We start from the raw sequence: 20,182 nt of genomic DNA, 5'->3' as shown, positions 1-20,182 counted from the left end.
TTAAGGTTCAGATTAGAAAAGGCCTCCAATACCAAACTAAAAAACCTGGGGATTAGAGTCTTGAAACCACCTAAGGTTTCAGAATACAGAAATATTAGTATGAGAGTCAGCATTTTTAAAAGAATATTGACTTGATGGGATGAGCTGCAAAGCTGGAAAGCCTGTCAGAAGGTTTAGAATGAGGTAATAAGGGTGAGCATCAAGGAGGAAGTACTGACAATAGAAACGAAAATGTCAGAGACATTTAGTAAATGTAAAAATTCTGAACTTCCTTTCACATATGTAAGGACAGGAAGTTAATATTAAATACGAGATTTAAAAATATTCATTACAAACAATTATAACAACAAAAGTAGCAACAATAACAATAAAAATAATAAGAATGAAATAATCTTCAACAGGCTTTTCAGATGTTTACTTGCATGATTCTTGAAACTCCATTAAGAGCTCAGGAGCAGTTTGTATTGCCTGAAAGGAGTATTAAACAGCAGTGTTAGTTTTCTAAATTAAAATGAATTCAACAGTCATGAACTAAAAACAGGCACCTTCTATCTTCTCTAAGGCCAATGAAGCAATGCATGTGCTCTTTAGCATAACTTTATGTATATTTCTTCATTCACTATTTCAGCCAATTTCAGTTTACTGTCAAAGATACAGAGATTTGTACTCAAGAAGGAAGGAAAATCTACTTCTTCAAAATTACAAATTGGACATTTAGGTTAAAAATGCCAAGGGTGGGCTTCCCTGGTGGCGCAGTGGTTGAGAGTCCGCCTGCTGATGCAGGGGACACGGGTTTGTGCCCCGGTTCCGGAAGATCCCACGTGCCGCGGAGCGGCTGGGCCCGTGGGCCATGGCCGCTGAGCCTGTGCGTCCGGAGCCAGTGCTCCGCAACGGGAGAGGCCACAACAGTGAGAGGCCCGCGTACCGCAAAAAAAAAAAAAATGCCAAGGGTATGATAGAGGGATTAACTCTGGTAGGGGGTGGGTAGGAGCAAAAAAGTCAGACAAGGTTCCAAGGAAGATATAACTTGAGCTGGGCTTGAAGGACAGATGGGATTTGAACAAATGGAGAATAGAGAGTATGGAAGCAGGAAAGAAAAGGCATTTTATACAAAAAAATCTCAGTAAGAATTTCTTTTATATCAGAAACTGTTAACAAATGTTCACAAAGATGGATAACTTGCTCAATGCTGTGAAAGGAAATCCAAAGGAAGATGAGACTTATGGACATTTACTCATTTCTTACCTTCTTTTAGCGGGGTTTTGAGAACAAAATTTTCTTTACTTTCATGAAGAAAAGCCTCTGAAGGATGAAAGTGCTTGATACCCAGAACTTTATTCAACTCCTCCTGAAGTTTTGTTTCATGTTGTTTTCTTTTAGCAAGTTGAGCGCGGAGTTTTGACACCTCCTATATAAGAAAAAATACAGTCAATAAATAATTATTGAAGATAATGTTACCAACAATTCCAAAGTTGTTCATTTTTCGAAACTTAATGGCAAAAGCCTACTAGATATAGGCTTTCAGACTATAAATTACAAAACGACTTTGAACAGCTGAGACAAAGAAGACAAGTCATTTAAATCTTCTTGTCCCTCTACAGGTACAAAGCTATGTTTCTGATAAAAGTTCAACACCAAATTAAATGCTGAGATCCACTACAAGCATGATAGCATGAGAAGCTCTGCTGACCTGTTCCCTAGTGATATAAAAAATTATAAAAAGGCAACCAATTAAAGCCTCTGAAAATGGTCTTAAGGTAAAAGAGCAAGTGAAGAAATATTTATTCAAGCAGATCCACAAAAAGGTGGTTAAAAAAGGCAGCGGCCTATTGTGTTTGAACCAGTCCTGTTCCCTTTCTCTCCAATCCCTGCTTAGAGAAGCAAAGAGTTTACATCAGACCCTTGCAGCCAAGTGCATAGGGCTCCCTCTTCCCCTAGCTCCCAGTCAGAGGCTTTTCCTGCCAGGAGGAGCAGGACATCAGCATCTCTCATCTTGCCCCCCAGCTACCTGTTGCTGTGAACCACAGCAAATGTTGTTGAGAGGTGGGGGGTCTTTTCTTCCAAGGAATGGAGGCCTTATCTCAGGTGCAGAGTGCTGAAAATACTGAGACCCTGATCACCCTTTCCCTGGCTCATGAGACAATGGTTTCAAACCAAGAGAGGCAAGGTGAGAGAACCTCAGGGTGCTCCCCATCTCTCTCTCCCCCCAAGTCTACAGAGCATCTAGCTACTGGGACAGAGGTGTCATTCAGAGAAAAGCTTGCCATTGTCCGCAAATCCAGCTCTGAAGCCTGGGCTGAGAAATTTTGCCTGGTGGGAGAAGCAGGCTATAAAATACAGAGCTCCTAATTTATTCCCAAAGGAACTGACTTCACTTGCAACAGAGCTTAGAGAAGTTCAAGCTGAAGGGTGCTCTCAAGAACAGTAGAGGGACTTCCCTGGTGGCGCAGTGGTTAAGAATCCACCTGCCAACGTAGGGACACGGGTTCGAGCCCTGGTCCGGGAAGATCCCACGTGCCGCAGAGCAACTAAGCCTGTGTGCCACAACTACTGAGCCTGTGCTCTAGAGCCCGTGAGCCACAACTACTGAGCCCGTGTGCCACAACTACTGAAGGCCATGCGTCTAGAGCCCGTGCTCTGCAACAAGAGAAGCCACCACAATAAGAAGCCCATGAACTGCAACGAAGAGTAGCCCCTGTTTGCCGCAACTAGAGAAAGCCTGTGCGCAGCAATGAAGACCCAATGCAGCCAAAAAAAAAAAAAAAAAAATAGAATAGTAGAGTTTGTGGTGCAAGGGAATTGGAAAGTGATTCAAAATGTAGGCTAAGACTTCCCTGGTGGCGCAGTGGTTAAAAGTCCGCCTGCCAATGCAGGGGACACAGGTTTGAGCCCTGGTCCAGGAATATCCCACATGCCGCGGAGCAACTACTGAGCCTGAGCTCTAGAGCTCTAGAGCCTGCAAACCACAACTACTGAGGTACCAAAAAAAAAAAAAAAAAAAATGTAGGCTAAATGGTAGGCTGTCTGCTTTGTAGAGGAGAACTGCTGAATGAGAGGAGAGAGAGGAGCCCTCCTGGAGTACTGACCTAAGACACAATTCCAACAAAGGAGCCAGAATTAGACTGGATTAGTCTGTACAGCAACTTATTATGCCCCAGGGCATTGTTGAAAATAACAGAGGGATAAGCCAGCAGCTATGAGTGTTTGGGGAGAGAGGAAGACAGCCTTACCAAAACCAAAGTCATCTCAGGGTGACTGTGGGCACACCCCAAACTGAACCTTCCTCAGTAGCAACATCAGAGGCACAAACTACTGGGGCTGGGGAGGAGGAATAGACTTCACTAAATAAGAAATAACAACATACCTGGAAAGGGATAGCAGTACCCAGAGGTGCTACCACATCTTATCTAAAACATCCATTTTCCAACAAAAAATTACAAAGTATGCAAACAGGAAAGCATGACCTATATACTGGGAAAAAGCAGGCAACAAAAACTGTCCAAGAGAGTAATCAGATATTGAATTTATCCAAAAAAGATTTTAAAGCCATTATAAATATGTTCGCAGAAGTAAAGGAACTAAAAAAAGGGAGTATACTCAAATTGCTAGAATCAGAAATGAAAGAGGGGACATTACTACTGATATTACTAAAATAAAAAGGATTGTAAGGGAATATTATGAACAACTGTATACCAACAAATCAAATAACTAAAATGAAATGAACAAATTCCAAGAAATCCACAAACTCCTGAAACTGTCTCAAAAAGAAACAGTCAATCTGATAGACCTCTAATAAGCAAATAGATTAAACTAGCAATCAAAAAACCACCCACAAAGAAAAGCCCAGGTCCAGATGACTTTACCACTGAATTCTACTACACATTCAATAAAGAATTAATACCAGTTATTCACAAACTATTCCAAAAAAACGGAAAGGATGAAACACTTCCCAGCTCATTTTATGAGGTCAGCACTACCCTAATAAAATAAAACCCACCGCACCCCAATATCAATATCAGCAGAACTAAATGTGATTTTACAAACCGATTTGAGTTGGCTATTTTCATCTTTCAATTTCACAACATGCTTGATTTTTTGCTTCAGATTCTGATGACCCAATAATTTAGCATACGAATCTCTTAGTTTATTTAGCTGCTCCTGAGCTGCACCATGTTCATTCAACAAAGCCTGTTTCTCTGCTTCAAATGCATCCAGTTGTAGCTGAAAAATATATTTTTTTATAAAGTTAAGATTTAAAACTGTTAAATCTTACTTGACTCATATAAACTATAAGTACAACTAAAGTGAAAGAAAATAAAAAGGCAAAAGACAAAAAAAAGATTATGCTGACTTACTCTTAGGGTTCTCCACAAATTGACTTTTTTTTTTCTAAATTGACTCTTTTTTAAAAAAGTTGTTTTTCATTTCAAAGATCATTATTAAAACAGAGGGAAAGAAATGAGGAAAGAAGCCCTGCTAGCCAGCCTAATCTGTATCAGCCACATCACCCCATTATAACTAATACTGTCTTCTGACTCTATTTAACTACCAAGATTAGCATTTATCCTTTTACGATCAGCATATTAGATAAACACTGAGAAAAATCATAACAAAGTAAGTGTCACAAATTTACATAGCTTAATTATCAAAAGTTCACATCAGGAGAGCCTTCTAAGCTATTAACTTTAAGAAGCTTATTAAAAGGTAATTTTTAAATTTTTATTTTTAGTTTTGGCTGCCTTGGGTCTTCGTTGCTACACACGGGCTTTCTCTAGTTGCGGCGAGCAGGGGCTGCTCTTCTTTGCGGTGGTTTCTCTTGCTGAGAAGCATGGGCTCTAGGTGCGTGGGCCCACATGCCACAACTACTGAAGTCTGCGTGCTCTAGGGCCTGCATGCCACAACTACTAAGCTCGCATGCTGCAACTACTGAAGCCCACTCACCTAGAGCCCGTGGTCCGCAACAAGAGAAGCCACCACAATGAGAAGCATGCATACTGCAATGAAGAGTAGCCCCCGCTCACCATAACTAGAGAAAGCGCACACGCAGCAACGAAGACCCAAGGCAGCCAAAAAAAAAAAAGAATGCATAATAATGCAATAAAATTTATAGGCTTTTTAAAATAGGAAGTTAAATTGTTACTGTAAATGCACAGCAAAATGATCTTTCAGAAGAACCATGTCACTTTCATGACTGACAGGGAACAACATGAATTCTTAAATACAAGTAAGCTAAGTCCTAATTGACAGACCTGAAAAGGTTTTGTTTTATTATATAATTCTTCATAGAGGAGATGCCACTTATTCATTTCCTCAGTTAATTCTGCCATTGATTTTTCTTTTCCAGCTTTTCTGTAAGGGAAAATTAAATTTTAAACCACAGTATACTAGAAAAAATAACTGAGACACATGGCATTTCGGTTCTAAACCTAAATTACCTTGCTTCTCCCTTTTCCAGTTGTTTCTTAAAGTCTTCGCCTTGTTGCTTGAGTTGGTTCTGCAAATCAGTTATTTTTTTAAGAGAAGAAACTGTGATTTCTTTAACTTCTGCTTCTTTAAGTGCTGATTTGGTCTGCAGATCTAGAAGCATCCTTGGGTTTGAGAGAGAAGAGTCCACTAAACAATTTACAGCCATTTTAGTTTTTTTAACTCAAGCAACTATCAAGAATTGTACTTTTTTAACTGTGTAAATTCTTAATTTGCAATTGAAGATCACACAAAGCAAGCCATGGGACTACAGTTTCCTGCATCACTTAGTAGCTGGCTTTCAACAACATTAAATTGTCTTAATGGTTCTCAGGTCACAGGTGTCGCCAGGTTTTATTTTTCCCCAATACCTTGCGTATTCTTGATTTGCATTCTCAGTTGCCAATATCTCATGCTGAACATCCTCTGCACTTTTCTCAGCCTTGGCCACTTTTTCGTGAAGTGACATGTTCTCCACCTTAAGATCTTCTATCTCACTTGCTGCTGATGCTTTATAGCTTATAAAAAAGAAAAAAGGTTAAAGGATTTTTCTAACTGCTGTATGCATGAAAAACCTATAGCTGATTAGCTTATATTTTATGCACTTTTAGGCAGGGGTCCCCAACCCCTGGCCCGTGGACCGGTAGTGGTCTGCAGCCTATTAGGAACAGGGCTGCACAGCAGGAGGTGAGCTGCGGGCGGGCAAGTTAAGCTTCATCTGCCGCTCCCCATCACTGGCATTACTGCCTGAACCACAGCCCCGCCCCTCCCAGTCCCAACCCCATGGAAAAACTGTCTTCCATGAAACCAGTCCCTGGTGCCAAAAAGGTTGGCAACTGCTGCTTTTAGGTAAAACAAATAAAATCTTATCTATTTTTGCATTTGCATAGGTAAGAATTCAATGTTTTGAAGTCAGTACTTATATGAACTTATATGACACATGCTGTTCATTTAAAGAGTCAAGTGCCTACTATGTGCGGAAACTAGGCCTAGAGATGCAAAGAAATCAACTACCAAACATTGAAATTATCCCCAAACAAAAAGCCCACACATCCTTCCACCTATTGTCACAGACTTTATCATCCTGTGGGTAAGAGAGGGAAAAAAAGCCCCCACAGGTCTTTGCGAAAAAAAAAAAAATGGAAAAATAAATATATATAATTAAATTTGTAGTAAGTGTTTTGAAGGAAAACTACAGAACACCTTAGCTGATTAGCTGATAGAAATGGAAAAAGCCTTTCTGAGGAATTTACAGTTAAGCTGAGACATGATGGACAGGAAGGATTTAGCTAGCCAGTTGGGGACAAGTATTTCAGAGGGAAAAGATGCATATGTGCTCAGAGACAGGTAGAACACAGTCCATAAAGAGCTGGGACTGAGGTCTAATGAACAAGAGAGGCAGGGGCAGAAGCAAGAGGCATGAGGCCAGTCATCACTGGTGGGGCACAGTGAGTGGGTTTACCTGAGGGATAAAGGAGAGACTTCAAAGGTCTCTAAGTAAGTGTGTAGATTATTCTAGAGACACGTGGAGAACTGACTGGGGAAGGGGCAGGAATGCTAAACTGGAGGATTAACTAGAAGACAATTATTTTTCAGCCCAGGTGAGTGGTAAAAGAATCTTGAACCAAGGAGTTGGCAATGGTAAGATATGAGCTCTCTTTTGGAGGCAGAATTGAAAAATTCAAGAAATAGATTGGATGTTGGGAGAAGGGGAGAGAAAATGATCAAGATGACTCTAAGATTTATGGAACGAGAAGCTCGGAAGATGGAGATATCACTGACTGGGCTCAACAAGAATGAGAAACTAGAGGGAGAAAGAGATAGAAAGGAGATCAAGAGCTGTTTTGGTCAGGTTAATGTTAGACGATAGTGAGATATCTACTTGCAGAGGTCAAGTAGGAAGCTGGATACATGGGTAGGAAGCTGAAAGGATAGGTCTGGTTTGAAGAAATAAATTTTAATGTTATTAGCATACTGATGGTGAGTGACATCATAGAATGGTTGAAAACTTCTTAAGGCAGTACTTTTTAAAATAGCAAGAAGGGAAATTGCTTTTCAGGGTTGAGAATAGCACTAAAAATTATATATATATTTAATTTATATAATTCATATTCATGTTGACATGCGTAAATTATAATTAAAATATATATACTCACATACATTATGTGTGTGTGTATATATATATGTATGTCATAATATATCAGATGTAGGAACAGATCACAGGGGAAAGAAGATACTAGTCAATGAATGGGTACTAGGCAATTGATTATCCATATGGGAAAACAAAAGTAAATTTTATCCCTTTATCACTACACATACAGAAATCAGTTCTAGGTGGAAAAATGAAAAGTGAAACTTTGGAACTTTTAGAAAAAAAATAGGTGAATATCTTTATGTTCTTGGGATAGAAAGAAGTTTTGGATGTGAAAGTGTTCAATAAAAATTTGTAAACTTAAGCACATTAAAATCAAGAATTTCTATTCATCAGAAGAAACCATAGGCACTTCCCTGATGGTCCAGTGGTAAAGAATCCGCCTTCCAATGCAGGGGCCTCGGGTTCGATCCTTGGTCAGGGAACTAAGATCCCATATGCCATGGGGCAACTAAGCCCGAGTGCCGCAACTATTGAGGTCGCATGCCTCAACAAGAGAGCCCATGTGCCGCAAACTATAGAGCCCACGCACTCTGGAGCCCGCACGCCACAACTATAGAGCCCATCCACCCTGTAGCCCGGGCGCCACAACTAGAGCGAGAAAACCTGCACACTAAACTAGAGAGAAGCCTGAGTGCTGCAACAAAAAGACCGCATGCCGCAATGAAAGATCCCACGTGCCCCAATGAAGATCCTGCGTGCTGCACCTAAGATCCGACGCAGCCAAAAAAATAAAGAAAAAAATAGATAATCAGCAAGGACCTATGTATACCAAGGAGGTCTATCAACACTCTGTAATAACCTACATGGGAAGATAATCCAAAGATGAATAGATATATGTATATGTATGACAGAAAAAGATACTGTACACCTACAACATATACAATATTGTATATAAATGTTACCCCCCCAAAATAAAAATTAATAAAAAAAGAGGTAGTGAGACATAAGCTTTAAAAAAAAAAAGAAGAAACCATAAAGAAAATGAAAAGACAAGCCACACTTTGCAAGAAGATATTTGCAACCCATATCACTGATAAAAACTACAAATCAACGAATAAAAGAAATGAAATGAGAGAGAAATGAAAAAAAGTCACATACAAGCCTGTTACAGAAAAGGAAAGATAAATCATCCATAAGAAAAAGCTCTTTTACACTTATTACACTGGCAAAATTTATGAAGTCTGACAAGTTTTGGAGGGGAGATAGATCATTGAGAACTCACACATCACTAGTGGGAGTGTAGATTTTCACACCCATTTTGTAAAGTGATTGGGCATTAAATTTTAAGGTTGAACATTCACTTAAATATTACTTTAGATAAATTCTTACACTTGTATACTAGGAGACCACAAGAATATTCATAGAGTACTATTAAAAAAATGAAAGAAATGGGAAACAACCCAAAAGCCCAAACTGAGAATGGATAAATAGTGGTAGATTGATAAAATCAAATATTCTATAACAGTGACCATGAATGAACACTGGCAACACTGTGATTCAATCCTAGAAACATACATAACGCAGAGTGAAAAGGCAAGTCCCAGGATATGGCATACACTACATGACATTTTTGGTGAAGTTCAGGAAAAAACAAAATTAGATAATATATTATTCATATGGATATACATGCTATAAAATTATACACAGGAAAAAAAGCAAGGAAATAATCAATGTAGACTCTGAGATGGTGTTATCTGTCGGAGGAAAGCATGAAGGCATGAAGATGGGATAGTGGAAGAACTCATATATATACCAAGCGGTTGAAAATCTTTTAGCCTGTAGGTTGTCTTCTATGAGCTCATGCATGTTAACTTTACCTTTATGCTTTATAATTTATGTATACATTGTATATCTTTTCTATTTATTGAACATACTAAAATAGATAAAAGAAGAGCCCTTCCCCCCAAATTATATAAAGTATATACAATAAGTAAAAATGTTAACATTAATATACTCTTGGTGTGAGACTGTGTGATATATCAGTATTTGTTGTATTATCCTTTGCAATTTGTAGTCCCCTCCAAAATATACTTCAAAAAAAGGGAAAATAACAAGTGAGAAAAATAGGAAGTGAAGAAGTGGATACAGTATATAATCTTCTATCAAGAAGATGGGCTATGAGATGCAAACTATTATATATAGGATGGATCAACAACAAGCTCCTACTGTATAGCACAGGGAACTATATTCAATATCCTGTGATAAGCCATAATGGAAAAGAATATGAAAAGGAATGTATATATATATGTATAACTAAATCACTTTGCAATACAGCAGAAATTAACACAACACTGTAAATCAACTATATTTCAATAAAATAAATTAAAAGAAAAAAAAGAAGAAGATGGGGGGAATTCGCTGGTGGTCCAGTGGTTGGTTGGGACTCCACGCTTCCATTGCAGGAGGCATGGGTTCGATCCCTGGTCGGGGGAACTAAGATCTCACAAACTGCGTGGCCAAAAAAAAAAAGGCTATGAAGAGGAGTAGAATTTTGGGGTAAGAAGGGTGCTGGGAGTGACAGGTGTTATTGGATAACTGCAGAAGGAAGTGAGGGTTAAACAGAGCTTTTTAAAAATGTATTTTAAAGATGAAAGCATATTAACATGATTTAATATTGACTTGAAAAATTCTAGAAGGCTAAAAATTATGAGACAAGGGATAAATGATAGCATGAGGTCACTGAAGGTTAAAGGAATTAGATACTTCATCTGTAATAAGTGGGAGGAAGACGGGATGAGCATAGATGCAGGTGCGTTTACAGGTTTGATAAAGAGGAAATAAAAGCGTTTGGATTCTTCATGAGGAAAATGATGACATCAGGAGAGTCAGACAGAAGTGCCAAAGGTCTGAGAATGCATGAAATTTGAAGTGGGTAGTGGGAAAGTGAAATTACTATATATTCTAAGATACGAGGTAACATTAAATGCCCATTTATGATTGGACACTATGGAATTTAAAGTAATACCAATTGTTTTATTTTTGTGATTGTTTTGTTGACAGATGTTCCTACGTAAACACCCCTCCTTGCTCATGTATGTTCGAGAGTGCAGTCTCCCCATACAAATACCTTTCAAATTGAGTGGTAACATCTCTCAGGCTCTGCACTGTACTGTTATACCTTTCCTGCAAAAGCAGTGTGGCCTGAGCGTGAGCAGCGTTACTTTTCTCCAGTTCAGCTTCTTTCCTAAGAAAAAGGAACAGTTAAAAGATAAAATGTTAACTGCAAATCATTAGTCTCAGAAAGAGACTAGGATTACCTTTGACACTGTGAATCATATATCCCATATCTTCATGTTTATGTCAGATACTGGCAGCTTAGACCTAAATTTATGACCTACATCTAATAGCCTGTTCATTTACATACAGCTTCATTTTATCTTTCCTGCTTTTATTTTACTTCTGTTTTCATCCTAATTTACTTACTTATCGTTTCATATCATACATACTTAGGTAGGTAGTTTAAACACTTTTTTGGAAGAAAGTAGATTAAAAAGACTCTGAAACAGAATCTTGATAGCAGCCAAAACTAAAGAATGTGAAGGATTACCAGTTAAAAAGCACTAGGGTTGAATAAAATTTAATTCTCTGCATTTAGACATTTAAGGAACACTAGGTACAGTTAACTTCATTTTAAGAGTTCTTTTGAAAACAGAGTTACAGAACTATGTGGATTTATTCTGATTATACCAATTACCCACATAATAAATTGTTAATTATCCAAAGATTCAACAACTTATTTAGTAGACTATTTTGCATAGACAGAATGGCTTTTAAGATATCTTTATAAATATATACTACAAATCTATAGAGATTTTAAAAAATATTAATCTTACATATTACCACAATGGTGATACAACTTTTTTGATAGGCATATGAGCTTATAAGAGATCTTTTAAAGAACTAATAAAAACTGTAAGTAAGAAGCATTACTCACTTACAGACTAAGTTGGACACTGAGACAAGATAGTTGATCAAATTCATTCTGTAATAAGTATAGGGTTTAAAAAATATATACCACAGCTAAAAGCAATCAACTAGTACTAAAGGGTTTATAATAAAAATATTCTCTTTCCTGCCCCCTAGAGGAATTGTTGTCAACTTCTAAGTTTTTCTCTTAAGCTTGAAATTTCCAGGCTGGAAAGAACCTTAGAAATGATCTCGTAAAACTCTTTTATTTTATATCTAATAAAACAGAAAATAAAAGAAATTAAGATTGTCTTGCTCAGAATCACACAACTAGTTAACAGATCTAGGAATAAAATCCTTATCTCCTGACCTCTGGACTGAGTTCGTTAAGTTAGAATAAATGATTATCTCATCTTTTTTTCCTAAACTGACATCATCCACTCAAGTTTCTTAAAGTACCTGTTCCCTGAGGCTGGTTGCAGTATAGAACAATCCCCCTAAGTACACTTTGGTAGTGTTCCCCAAAATGCAAGCATAGATAAAACACTTTGGTGTTTTTTTAATCAGTAACAAAAGAAAACAGAAAAGGGATTAATAACAAAAGTACCTAATAAGAGATAGATAAACACTTGTGAAATAAGTGGCAATTCTGTAGCTTTATGTCTAGTCCATGGTTCCTTGCTAGAAAATGTTTTACTGCTGAAATCCCAAGGATTCAAATATTTATTCACAAATTGAACTCAAGAATCAACCCAGATATTTTTGTTTTATTTTGTTTTTATACCTTTTGTATTTATTAGCTCTCTCTTTTTTTTTTAACAACTTAAACTTTTAATTTTTATTTTATTTATTTATTTTGGTTGTGCCAGGTCTTAGTTGTGGCAGGTGGGCTCCTTTGTTGCAGCTTGTTAGTTGTGGCATGCAGATCCTTAGTTGTGGCATGTGAATTCTTAGTTGCAGCACGCATGTGGGAATCTAATACCCTGACCAGAGATCGAACCCCTGTCCCCTGCATTGGAAGGTGGGTTCTTAACCACTGCGCCACCAGGGAAGTCCCTCAATCCATTTAAATAAATGTAGTGGAGAAGGACCTATAATGTGATGAAAATAGTATGGAATAAAGAGTTTAAAAAAAAAAAAAAGCATGAGATCTTAGGCTTTCTACTTTTTTATTTTTAAACCCACTAGCTTTGTCTACCTGAAATTGTCCTCCTCCTCTTTCTGGCTTTGGAGACTGAGGTTATTTATTTACTTATTTTTTTATAAATTTATTTATTTTATTTTTGGCTGCATTGGGTCTTCGTTACTGCGTGTGGGCTCTCTCTGGTTGCAGCAAGCGGGGGCTGCTCTTTGCTGAGGTGCACAGGCTTCTCACTGTGGTGGCTTCTCTTGTTGCAGAGCACAGGCTCTATGTGCCCGGGCTTCAGTAGTTGTGGCACGTGGGCTCAGTAGTTGTGGCTCACAGGCTTAGTTGCTCCATGGCATGTGGGATCTTCCCGGACCAGGGCTCGAACCCATGTCCCCTGCACTGGCAGGCGGATTCCTAACCACTGCGCCACCAGGGAAGCCCCAGGCTTTCTACTTTTAATGACAAATTTTTTATTTTGGAATGTTTCCCAGTTCTGGTTGTTTTTTTCCCATTGTGCTTTTTGACTGTTACTTCTGAAGTGTTTGTGCTCCCTCAAAAGAGGTAATTAAAAGTATAACTTACACTATGATGCACATATGGACAAAAAATGGAAATGTTTCTTATTAAAGGGTGGGAATCTTATTATTTTGGGTATTTTTCTAAATCTGTTATCATTGTAATGCTAATGTCCAATAATTTTTAGAAAATATAAGAGCAGTATAGGAATACAAAATTTTGGTTATTAAAACTCTGTTTAGTTAAACCTTGGGCCTTAAATAAAGAAAGGGCATGGCTTCTGACTTTGGCTGTCATACTTGTTTATATGCACATCCTGTGCATGTACTTTACCTGTCTGTGTTTATCCCTTATTTGTAAAATAATTCCAACCTCACCACTCACATGATTGGTGTGAGAATCCTGAGAGAATGTACTAGAAAACACTTGTCAACATCTGAAGTCATATATAAAAATGAAGTCCTATTAATACAAACCCTTTCAGCCTTTCTTCTATGAGTTTGAGTTCTTCACCTCTAGATTCTGATTCTTCTTCCAATTGCTTGACCAGGCTTTCAACTTGTTCCTCCTTTTGCTGTAATTTATCTAGCTCATCCAGTGCTTGCTTTAATTCTCCCTCAAAGAGATTCCTCTCTTTAACCATTTCCTCTTGAAAAGAACATAGCTTCTGTTGAAGACTAGAAGATAATTCCTGCATCCAAATAGAAAACCATCAAAATAATTTGAAAGCTTTTGAAAATTTAATAAATAATTAAATTAAACTGAATGATTTGTGAGGTTTTACTAAGGGCAAAAAAGAAGTACAGATGATGAAGTATGGACACTAAGTTCAACAGCCTCCAGGAAACTTGAAAAATAGAGAGATATATTTATTTTATCATGGATTATATCCTACACTTTGTTAACATTATGGTAAATGCTATTTCAGTCTTTTTTCCTACGCAACACACACACAGACACACAGACACAAACACACACACACACACTTAGAAAACCAAAATCATATCTACAACTGACTTTTATCATTTTTCTCATATGATTTATATAAAGAGTACTATGATTTCAATGTTATATAAAATATTTTAATGTTATATGAGTAAATATGAATAAATAAATACAAATAAATCACTTGTGAAAAAATTCTAACATTACAAATAAAATGAAAATTGCCTACTCGTATTCTAACCTTAGTTTTCCCATTCCAGAGATAACCACTAGTTTGGTATTCTATGCCTTATGGTCTTTTTCTATATATTTATATACTTAAAGTGTAAATGATATATACTGTGTATGTAAAGGTCATTTAAAATATCATAAAAATAGTAGTTGAGATCTTTTCAAGTCAATATATACAGATCTACTTAATTCCTTTGTTGTTGCAGATTGCCCAACGATACAATATTTCATGTGCATGTGAATGCCTGCTTGCCCAACTCTCACCAATGTGTCATATTAGTAAATGTTTTAATATGTGCCAATCTTGTAAGTGACAAAAACAAATTATTTCTATTTCTGGGATTACTACTAAGGTAGAGCATCTTCTCGTGTTTACAGACTACTTGAATTTCTTTTTTTTTTTAATTTTTAAAATTTTTTGGCTGCACCATGTAGCTTGTGGGATCCTACTTCCCCGACCAGGGATCGAACCTGGGCCCCCTGCAGTGGAAGCATGGAGTCCTAATCACTGGTCCTCCAGGGAAGTCCCAAAGCTATCTGAATTTCTACTACTAAGAATTATAAATTTCCATCCTATGCCTATTTTTTTTTTTTAGTGAATTGTCTTTTTTTCCTCATTGATATGTAAAGTGTTCTTTATGTAATCTGCATTTTAAAAAACTGTCAGTTTCCTTTCTTGTCTAATTAGACACTCTTTTACCATAGAACTGTAAATGCCTATGTAGTAATCTAACACAAGAATGTGCTGAAAAATTTTTTAAAACAATTTCCTTATTTTGCTTCAACTGTTGCTTGAATTTTTTCACATTATGAATAACCCTGTGGTGAACAGCAGTTAAATATGCAGCATAGGCACGATTATTTCCTCAGGATAAGATTCTAGAAGTAGAATTGCTGGATCAAAGGACATATACAATTTAAAGGTTTTCTGATACACAGGGAAATGTATTACCTAAAAGAAGCACTAGCGTTTTAAAATATTGTAGTAAACTACCTTCTCTTGTTGCAGAAGTGAATCAATTTGCAATACTTTTTGTTGTAGCTCTTCATGTTCCTGTTGTTCAAGAACAGACCTCTCTTTTAAGTTTTGTATCTCAGAGTTTAGATTTTCATCCTGTTCTCTGTCCCTATTGATGAGGTCTTCTAGAAAAGGGAGAACATTAACAATGCTGTAATTAGATAGTAATATTAACTTTGAGAAACCCAGATTCCCATAATATTCCACTATACTGCTTTGTAGCATGTAACAGAGATCAAGTATTTCCAAAGGGGGGAAAAATAACTCTGAAGTTGGTATGATTACTATATATAAAATAGTATGTATATTATATAATAAAACACCCAAACCTAGTTCTATGTATCTACCAATTTTAAATGGCCACCCAATGGGGAAGTCAAGAACTGCACAACCATATATATTTCAATCAAGACAAGAAATATATTGAAATAAACAGATAACAAATATCATAAAAGACAAAAATTCCCAAACATAGAACAAAATTTTTGTTGTTTATATAATTATTTTAGAAAGTTGTTATAACATAGCAGTACTTTTAAAAAATATCATTGGTAGTACTTATCTAAAGAAAGTGGTACTGTAAACAGTGGAATACCTTTTTCTTTTTCAAGCAGCAGGCATTTAGCATTCACATCTTCTACTTGTTTAGACAATATAGCAACATTTTCCTCCAGAGACTGCTTAAGGCTTAAAACTTCATGATTCTTCTCTTTCAGATTTTCTTCTAACTGGGCAATATCTAGTTTGTATTTTTCCACTTGATCTGATGCACAACTGCATTAAAACAAATTATGTTGAAGAGCACATCTATTTAAGCATAGGGAACATTAAATGAAAAGAGATGAAATGATGTATTCATCACAGTTCAACAAAATAAAGTCCAATTTAAAACTACTCTTCATATTACCTTATTTCTTCGATGTATTCTAAAAGTTTTTCTGTTTCAGATTTTTCATCAGTCTTTTCTTTCTCTATTGAAATACTAAAAAAAAATTGCACATATTAATATACACAATAATCACGCATAATGCTTACTCTGTATCATACTGTTATCTCAGGTAGGCTGACTCCGGAGTCCAAACTCCTAACCATTCACTTATGTGACCCTTCAAGTTGACAATTTAATATATGCAAATAGGAGGCTCAAGTTTTTTATTTTTAAGTAAGAAAGCTTTCCAAATATATTCTGACAAAAGGGTTATGATGATGAGAGTCATCCTCTGCAACACTCCAAGTGTAACAGAAATCATCTTTTCTGTAGCTTTCCTAGCTTCCCCACACCCCACACATACAAAATAGCATTTTGTGTGCCACAAAGACTTTGTTCCAGGCTGCCTTATATTCAGTTACTTATGTGTTTACCTCCTCCAAACACCACAATTTGAGAAACAGGCAAGCAACAAACAGACACCTTACAAAAGGATATATATGAATGGTTAGTAAGCACATAAAAAGATGCTCGACATTAATAACAACAAATTAAAATCACAAACGAGGGACTTCCCTGGTGGTGCAGTGGTTAAGAATCCACCTGCCTATGCAGGGGACATGGGTTTGAGCCCTGGTCCGGGAAGATCCCACATGCCACGGAGCAACTAAGCCCGTGCGCCACAACTACTGAGCTCACGCGCCACAACTACTGAAGCCCATGCGCCTAGAGCCTGTGCTCTGCAACAGAGAAGCCACAGCAATGAGAAGCCCGTGCACTGCTATGAAGAGTAGCCCCCGCTCACCGCAACTAGAGAAAAGTCTACATGCAGCAGTGAAGACCCAACGCAGCTAAGAATAAATAAAATAAATTAATTAAAATAAATAAATAAAATCACAAATGAGATACTACTTCACATCCACTAGAAAGGCCAAAATCAAATAGATGACAACATCAAATGTTGATGAAGATATGGAACAGATGAAACTATCACACATTGTTAGGTGGGAGTGTAAAACAGCAAAACCACTTTGAGTGTTTTAAAAAATGTTATATGTATACAACCCTATGACACAGAAATTCCACTCCTAGATATTTACTCAGAGAAATAAAAGCCTGTGTCTACAAAAAGGCATATATAGTAGACTTATTGATAATAGTAAAAAACTGGAAACCCAAGTATTGATCAATAGGAGAATAATAAACAAATGGAGGTATATTCATATAATGGAATACTACTCAGAAATGAAAGGAGCAAATTATAATACACCCAACAGTACAGCTGAATCTCAAAAAATTATCTTAAACAAAAGAAGCCACATATACACACATATGCATGCATGTGGTAATAAATGTCCCCAAAAAGGGCAAACTAATTTACGATGACAGAAGTCAGAAAGTGGTTGCAGGGGTACGGGGGCAGCCATGGGGGAGGAACAGGGGAGCAGGAAGGAGCACGAAGGAACTTTCTGAGGGGATGGCCACACTCTCTACCTTATTTGGGTGGTGGTTATACAGGTGTATACAATTGTCAAAAGTCACTAAACTGAATACTTATGATCTGTGCATTTTACTGTATATGAATTACAGCTGAGTAATACAAAGAAGGCTAGGATTGTGCATTCATCACAGCTCCCTATACCAATACTTCTCAGTTTTGGTCTCACTACAACCTCCATAAGATTATGTTGTTAGAAAGACCATGAGTCTTTCCTCATTATTGATATAGAAGATGTACAAAAGTAATACATTCATACATCTTTCAGCATAAAATGTTTGGGAATGATTAGGGCTCAACTGTCACTTAGGAAGAGAAATAGGGCAAGTAGAGGCAGGCAATGAGGTAAGTATGAAGGGAAGGTTAAAGTCTCAGTAAACAATAACTAGCCAAGAAAGGTAAATCAAAAATTGGTTACACACACACACACACACACACACACACACAAATTGGTTATACAAAGGAATCTCTTTCCTTTTAGTCACTCACAGTTTCCCCTCAAGTTGTGCTATTTTCTCCTGAGACTCTTCGAGATTCTTCTGGGTAACCTGCAGCTTCACCTCCATGCCTTCTTGTTTAGCCATCATGCTCTACACAACAGAAATATCTGTTTTAGGAAATGAGAACTTGTTCAGATCCCCCACTCCAAACACAGCAAACTTACCAAAGGTATCACTCACCCTCATCTTTATTTCTCTTTTGTTTCTAAGTTTCATCAACTCAAGGCTTAGAATTCTCAAATTCTTCTGGTTACTATCATCAGAAAACTAAGTATAACGAACATAAAAAATCGAGAAATATTTTCTATTAAGTCCTGTAAAAAAATCACTTAAATATTGATTATCTATTATTGGGACTATTATTTGCCTACAACATACTCTGGTAGAGAAAAGAGCCACGATTACTGGTTTTACACTACTACTGTTCTTGTCTCTCCTTTTCCTTCATGTGACTTTCTGGTCTACTTTTGAAATCAGCTTCAGTGGTCGTTTATCTGTATATGCTAGAAAGTCCACTGTGTGGCTCTAAAACAAGCTTCTTGGAGAGAATTTCGTAAAGTGTGTTTGCTTAACAAAATGCATCTGCATTGTTTGGTCTACTTTGAAATATGCAGACTATAGGGTCCATCGCAGGCCTAATAAATCAGAATCTCCCTGAGTGGGGCCTAGGAATCTGCTCCCTTCCCCGTGCTTAATTCTTACGCATTCTTACTCCCTTTGTAATCAAAGAGCCCAGCACATTACAGGTCCTGAATAAATGACTCTTATTAAGCTGAAGAGTGATTTACAGCTTCCTTCTACTTCTGTAAAAAAGCAAGACGACCATGTTAAGTCCTTTAAGATCATTAGTATATTAATATTGATAAATACAATTTATCTATTGAACACATTTAGTCCACACAATTATTCATTTCCCACTATATTTCCAAAAGGATTTGAGATGGAAGCTTGCTATTATGCTATTATTTATTTCAGAGAAAGATCTTTAAAGATACTTCTAGATGTAAATTCTGCAACATTTATTAGTGGCCTTATTTATTGGGGGTGACTTTGAAGAAGGTGAAAAAGTGTCAGACATTAAAACAAAAAGTAAACTTTTTTGTTTATAACCTCTTATGTGCCAGGCACCAAAATAAAAAAAGATGAAATAATAATTCTTACTGGAAGCAGCTTATTATTTAAAGTACATTTAGTGAAGGAAAATGACTAATCTAGGCCTAAAATTCCCAAACAGCTATATAAGAAAAAAAAAAGTTTATTATTTATTCAATTGTAAATATTATCATGAGGTTCAAATACCTTAGATTTTAGTAGCTCATTAGTCCTGGTTAATTCAATAAGCTGTTTTTCCAGTGAAGCATTACTTGCAGAGAGAGATGTTTTTTCCCTGACGGCAGCATTTAGCTTTGCTTCCATCTTCTCCAACTCAGCTTCCAGATCCTGGATCCGCTTGTTTTGAGCACCACGTTCCTGCACAAGAACACGAATCTGGACAGAAACAAGGTGATGAATGAATAATTCACTGATTACTGCCAACATAATCACTAAATGCTACTGATAATCAAAATATTAAAGTTCTAGACAAACTTCTGATTGTGACATGATGCTCTTAGATATTCTTAGCTGTTTAAGCAATCATATTTATTTTATGACAAATCTTGAAAAACTGTAAGCATTTTAACAACAGAGGATTTGAACTGTCACAAACTTCTAGGTGTAATTTAACTGTTTATTCACTTTTAAGGTATTTCTACCTATAAAAAGTCTTCTTTACTCTAGTTCTAATTATAGGAAGTCAAATTATAGCTTGAAATGCTAAATATCTTTTTCATTTCTGGGAAAGCAGAACTGGGCTTCTGAGTAGGATATGGTAGGCATTAGCAAGCCATCATT

The 20,182-nt window shown here is 36.8% G+C and overlaps 1 protein-coding gene across 1 annotated transcript in view; it reads right to left on the bottom strand.

The window, feature by feature from the left end:
* Positions 1–448: 448 nt before the first annotated feature.
* HMMR (hyaluronan mediated motility receptor) overlaps positions 449–20,182 on the bottom strand; it is a 28,983-nt gene continuing 9,249 nt past the window's right edge. Inside the window, exons 5-18 of the mRNA XM_007454778.1 lie at positions 19,589–19,777; positions 18,470–18,556; positions 18,279–18,379; positions 16,271–16,345; positions 15,959–16,137; positions 15,340–15,488; positions 13,646–13,860; positions 10,686–10,802; positions 5,835–5,981; positions 5,436–5,588; positions 5,250–5,349; positions 4,045–4,221; positions 1,246–1,408; positions 449–468 (exon numbers count right to left, since the gene is read on the bottom strand). Coding sequence (XP_007454840.1) covers positions 449–468; positions 1,246–1,408; positions 4,045–4,221; positions 5,250–5,349; positions 5,436–5,588; positions 5,835–5,981; positions 10,686–10,802; positions 13,646–13,860; positions 15,340–15,488; positions 15,959–16,137; positions 16,271–16,345; positions 18,279–18,379; positions 18,470–18,556; positions 19,589–19,777 — 1,872 coding nt within the window. The remainder of the gene's footprint in view (positions 469–1,245; positions 1,409–4,044; positions 4,222–5,249; positions 5,350–5,435; positions 5,589–5,834; positions 5,982–10,685; positions 10,803–13,645; positions 13,861–15,339; positions 15,489–15,958; positions 16,138–16,270; positions 16,346–18,278; positions 18,380–18,469; positions 18,557–19,588; positions 19,778–20,182) is intronic.

The sequence above is a fragment of the Lipotes vexillifer genome, unplaced genomic scaffold (genome assembly GCF_000442215.2).
Source record: "Lipotes vexillifer unplaced genomic scaffold, Lipotes_vexillifer_v1.1 scaffold497, whole genome shotgun sequence".
In the NCBI taxonomy this organism is placed as follows: Eukaryota; Metazoa; Chordata; class Mammalia; order Artiodactyla; family Lipotidae; genus Lipotes; species Lipotes vexillifer.
Note: the sequence above shows the minus strand (reverse complement) of the source record. Positions and strands in the feature narration are given on the sequence as shown.